Source organism: Myotis lucifugus, unplaced genomic scaffold (genome assembly GCF_000147115.1).
Source record: "Myotis lucifugus unplaced genomic scaffold, Myoluc2.0 scaffold_313, whole genome shotgun sequence".
NCBI lineage: Eukaryota > Metazoa > Chordata > Mammalia > Chiroptera > Vespertilionidae > Myotis > Myotis lucifugus.
In genome coordinates this window covers 102351-107932 of record NW_005871361.1, presented here as the reverse complement: position 1 = coordinate 107932, position 5582 = coordinate 102351, and the positions used below count along the sequence as shown (strand labels likewise).

Genomic DNA, 5582 nt, shown 5'->3' with positions numbered 1-5582 from the left:
CCCTTGTTTCATGTGTGTTTCTATTTAAAAGCACCTTAGTTAATACATTGTTGATTCATTAACATTGAACTCGGCCAATAGCACTGTAACTCATGCCTGAATGAAGCTTATCTAACACGTGTATTCTCTCTAGAAGGCACATCACACACTGTTTGTGCTTAGGAACACTAGGCAGCACTTCAGCACTATGCTTGGGTACCATTTTAAATAGCAAAATTACTGCCCCCCTTCCAGCACAAAAAAATGCAAAACAAAAACAAAAAACCACAGTCCTAAATAGACTATGAAAAGGACACTTGTATGCAGAGGAAGCTGAAATAGAAAGCAGAGTGTTGCCTTGTTAGACCTCAACGGGGAGCATGTATGTGGGTGGCTCAGATATTTTGCTGCTCTGGGCATGTCCGGTAGTGACCCTGAAAGTGCCATGAGTATTGGTTTTGGGTTTGGTGAGTAAGCAAATTTGCAAATACAGAATCTGCAAATAATGAGGAGAGACTATGTTTGGCTCAAGTTTATGCATAACCGATGACTAACCCGACTCCTTGTCCTATGTTCCAGGGAGAATCCTCCAGGGGTCCACGAAAGGACATACACAAGGACACTTATGAAGACATTGTAGTAGCAAAGAGTTGGAGCTGGTTTCAGTGTCCCCCACTAGGAGAAGAAAGTAAGATGTGATGAAGTCATACTATGGAATATTATACATCAATTGGTACCAATGAAACTAGATGTATAAACAGCAACATAGGCAGATCTAAAACTTGGAACTGAATGCAAATCTAAGAAATAAACGGAGATGTGTAACATCACATATAAATTAAAAGTGTATATACATAGCACATTACATATTTTACAAAGATATGTTTATATTTATGGTTGTACATCCAACACATCAGAACGGATGCTTAAGTGGGGAAAGGAGAATGGGATGGAAATTGGGGGGATGGAGATAAAGAGGAAGATGAATAAAACAAGCAAGGAGCTTGCACAGGCTAATGGGTATAATGTGCTCAGAGCTCTCGTCTCCTAAGGTCCAGAAATAAAAAAGTGCCACCATGGCGGGGGGAGGGGGAGGATTGTAAACTGCTGAGGGAGAACATGTGAATGGCACCCACCTCGAATTTCAGAGTGAGGTGCCAGGGCAGGCTCCCCTGAGAAGATGATGTTTCAGGAGAAGCCCGAGTAAGATTCCAGCTGACATAGACAAAGAGGAAGAGGGCTTTGGGAAGAGAGAAGAGTGAGTCATTGCTGAGAATGAGGACTTGGTGTGTTTGAGAAACTGAAGGAAGTTCAGAATTTCCATGAGAGAGGCAATGGTGAGATTTGAGGTCAAAGAGGTCGTTTCAGGCCACATGAGCGAGAGCCTTCCAGTTATGTGGAGGGTGGTAAGGTAACCAGATTTGTCTGTCAGAAAACCCATTCTGCCCACTTATGGAATGGAGGGCGGGCCCACAGGTGGAGGGACCAGTGAGGAGACCGTTGTGCTCATTCAGGAGAGAGAAGGTGGTGACATCTGCCCCAGGGTTGATGATGTGGGGATGCAGAGGAGCGGATGCCGTCTCAAGATATTGGGGAGATGAAATTACCTGCTCTCACTCAAATCTTCACAACAGTCTCCTGATACAGATGGGGAAAGGACTCCCCTAAATTCGGCAGGTGTCAAATGCCTTTCCTCCCACCCCACTTTTTAAGGCAAGCTGCCCCCACGACTGTTTGTGTCCGTGTTAAACCATGTGGTTGAACAACATACCTCCCTCTGGCCACAGCTTATGACCCAGGGGTGGGCATCTGACCAGGGGCCTGGGACCTAGGGCCTGGTGAAACGGTGTTTTAAGTATATTTTGATTGTGGCAAAATATACGTCATATAAAATTTACCATTTTTAAATGTAATCTACAGTGACATTAAATCGATGCACAGTGTTGTGCAGCCATCACCGCTGCCTGTTTCCAGAAGCGTTTCATCGTTCCAAATAGAAACTCCATAGACATCAAACAGGGACTCTCCCTTCCCCTCTCCACCCCCAGCTCCTGTAACAATTGTTTTCCTCTCAGTCTTTATGATTTGATTATTCCTCATGCCTCATGTAAGTGGAATCATGTGATGTGTCCTTTTGTGTCTGGCTTATTTCACTTAGCATAATGTCTTCGGGTTTTATCCATGTTGTGGCATGTATCAGAATTTTATTATTTTTTAAGCCTGAATTATATTCTATTGTATGTATATACCACATTTTGTTTATTTGTTCATCTGTTGATGGATAGTTTGTTATTGTGAATAAAGCCACTATAAACAGAGGTTTACAGATATCTCTTAGGGCCCTGCTTTCAATTCTTTTGAATATATACCCAGAAGAGGAATTGATGGATCATTTGGTATTTCTATATTTATTTTGTTGGTGTTTTTTTTTGAGGAGTCTCTGTATTGTTTTCCACAGTGCCTGCACCATTTTTCCCCCAAAGGTTCCAGTTTCTCCATATCCTCACTAATGCTTATTATTTTCTATTTTTTTATAATAGCCATCCTACTGGGTTCAAAGTGGGTATCTCATTATGGTTTTAATTTACCTGATGGCTGGTGATGTTGAGCATCTTCTCATGTTCTTATTGGACATTTGTATATCTATTTTGTAGGAGTATCCATTCAAGTCTTTTGCCCATTTTTGGAGTTAGGTTGTTTGTTTTTTGTTGTTGAGTTGTAGGAGTTCTTTATATATTCTGGATATTAATACTTTTTCAGATATGTGATTTGCAAGAAAATATATTCCATGTATTTTCTCCCTTTCTGTGTGTTGTCTTCTCACACTCTCTTGGTGGTATCCTTTGGTGCATGAAGTTAAAACTGTTTTTTAAATTTGGAAATACAGAGGGACTTGCCAATTAGTAGATAAAGCTCCAGGTGAAAAACATTATTATTGTTGTCATTGTTATTTCATATCCACTCATGGAAAATGTGACGAGGAGCCACAATAGTGTGTGGGGGTGGAACTAGCCTGGGAATCCATGTTGCTCTGATCCACTCTTCATGTGGTTAATTCATTGCTCCATCTAGAAAGGGAACTGAACATGAAAGGATGTCATGAGGCTCATCCAGGAAACCAAAGCCCTGAACTGAAATGGAAATAGATACCAGAAGAGAGTTGCACAAAGCAGGGCTTTAGTGGTGACGTGAGGGTATTTTGAAGTTGTTTATTGGGTGGTAGTGGAGTAGAGAGAGAAACAATTTCTCTCCAAGCCCTTAGGTTAAATTCAGCAGGTCTTCAAGAGGAAATGAGGCATAGGGGACGGGAACCAGGAGACGGGGCTGGCCACTAAGCCAGAAAGAGGAATTTGTAGGACAGTGTTTTGAAAAAGAGTAGAGGTCCTGGACCCAGGATCCTACTGATAAGGGCAAACTTCTCTACTAAGCTCCCCATTGTCATGGATGGGAAAACTTTGGTGTAGTAGACACCAAAGAACTGTAATGCTTTGGTGCCCACACAGGTTTGGCAAGGGGCACCACTTGCCTAAGCATAAGCTAGAGGAAGGGCCTGCTTTTGAATGACCCCGTGAGGGTCTAGAGGTAAATATCTTGTGTGACTGGTGTTGAAATATTGGTAGTGGCCGTGAATTTTTAGGCAACAGGGATTGAAATGGTAGCACTCAGACTTTAATCCCTGAAGGGGGTTTCTAAGGTGCTGTTCTAACAATAAGGGCAAGACGGATTCGTGTCTAGATGTCAACAATCCTGGGGATGTTTAGAAATACCAGAAGAAAAGATACAAGGAAAAAGACTGAATTTATTGCTGGTCAAATACTTGGAGTCTCTGAGAATCAAAATACTTTGAGTGAATGGAAATGTGACCACAATTGTATTCACAATCTTGTGAAGTTGGGATTCACAGCTTGAAAATTAAACAGAAAACTCCCATCCATTTTGTCTGTGAATTAAGGAAAGAAAATTATTATTTTATTACAGCAGAGAAATACTTAAGACCATATTTTGAGAATTATTGTTCTAACTATCTGGTTGCTTCAATTGTCAACTTTTCCCTCTATTGTTATTGGTGTTTGTGAATAGGTCAAGTTATACCTACGAATCAGGGTTTCCCAGCATTCTTTAGGCCCTTGGGACATGCCATTTTGGTGATGGCTGCTTTGACATCCTTATTCCTCAGTGTGTAGATGAGAGGGTTGAGGACAGGTGTGAGAATAGCAAACACCACATTGCCCATAATGTGGAAGTCCAGGGGCAGGTTAGCTCTATAGGCCACATAGGCTATGGCAATAGAGGAGTAGTATGTGCCAACCACCAGGAGGTGGGAGCTGCAGGTAGAGAAGGCTTTTGAACGTCCTCCTCAGGAGCTGATGCGAAGAATGGAGGCCAGAATATGGGCATAGGAGAGAAACACCAGCAGAAGGGGCAGGAAGGACACCCCCATGGCGATGCAGAAGCCCATGAGGGTCTGGCCCATGGTGTCAGAGCAGGAAGCCTGGACCACAGCCAAGTGGTCACAGAAGCAGTGGTAGACCTGGGCCACAGAACTAAAAGCCATGTGGGATGTCTGCACCACTGCTGGGATGGGCAGAAGGAGGGCCGTGAGCCAGGCACTGGCTGCTAGTGCCTCATTAGTCTATGGGGTCATGAGGACAGGGTAGTGCAGTGGGCGGCAGATAGCCACATAGCGGTCATAGGCCATGACCACCAGGATGAAGGCTTCAGAGCAGGAGAAGCTGTGGAAGAGGTACATCTGCAGGAAGCAGGCAGGGAAGCTGAGGAAGTTGTCCCCGAGCAGAAACAGGGACAGCATCTTGGGGACGGTGGTTGTGGTGAAAAGGATGTCCAAGGCAGAGAGATTGATCAGGAAAAAGTACATGGGCTTGTGGAGGCTGGGCTCTGCCACCACAGCCACCAGGATCAGGGTTTTACCTGCAACAATGAGCAGATAGAAGAGGAGAAAGACAAAGAAGATAGAAAGGAAGAGTGATTTCGGCAGAGAGGGGATGCCTATTAGGTAGAAGATGGTCGAGGAAGCCTCTGATCCATTACAGGCTGTGGTCTGCATGATGGGTTAAGCTGGATGCCCAGAAGGTGGGTAGTGAAAACATGAGAACCAGGTACGTTATCTGAAAACCAGGATAAGCGGTGATTCTGGAATGAGAATTAAATAATGATCACCGTGAGCCCTTACCAGTTTGGCTCAGTGGATAGAGCGTCGGCCTGCAGACTCAAGGGTCCCAGGTTTGATTCTGGTCAAGGGCATGTACCTGGGTTGCGGGCACATACCCAGTAGGGAGTGTGCAAGGAGGCAGCTGGTCGATGTTTCTCTCTCATTGATGTTTCTAACTCTCTATCCCTCCCCCTTCCTCTCTGTAAAAAATCAATAAAATATATTTAAAAAAACAATAATAATGATCACTGTGTAGTTAATATAACCATATTTATTTACAGTGACTTTAAAAGAAACATGATGGGCCCTCTCTTCATCCTATCCCAGAATTCCCTGTTTTCTTTTTGAACCAAGTATGGAAAAAGCACCTATGATATACAAAACCATGTGTTATATGCTGGAACATATAACACATGGCTTTGTAGTAGACACA

At 43.4% G+C, this 5582-nt stretch overlaps 1 protein-coding gene across 1 annotated transcript; it reads right to left on the bottom strand.

Annotated features, from left to right (window-relative positions):
• Positions 1–3483: 3483 nt before the first annotated feature.
• LOC102431714 (olfactory receptor 2AT4) lies at positions 3484–5194 on the bottom strand. Its single transcript, XM_014465917.2, is given in 1 exon segment — positions 3484–5194. A coding segment is annotated over 1 exon segment (966 nt). The 5' UTR covers positions 5045–5194; the 3' UTR covers positions 3484–4078.
• Positions 5195–5582: the final 388 nt, after the last annotated feature.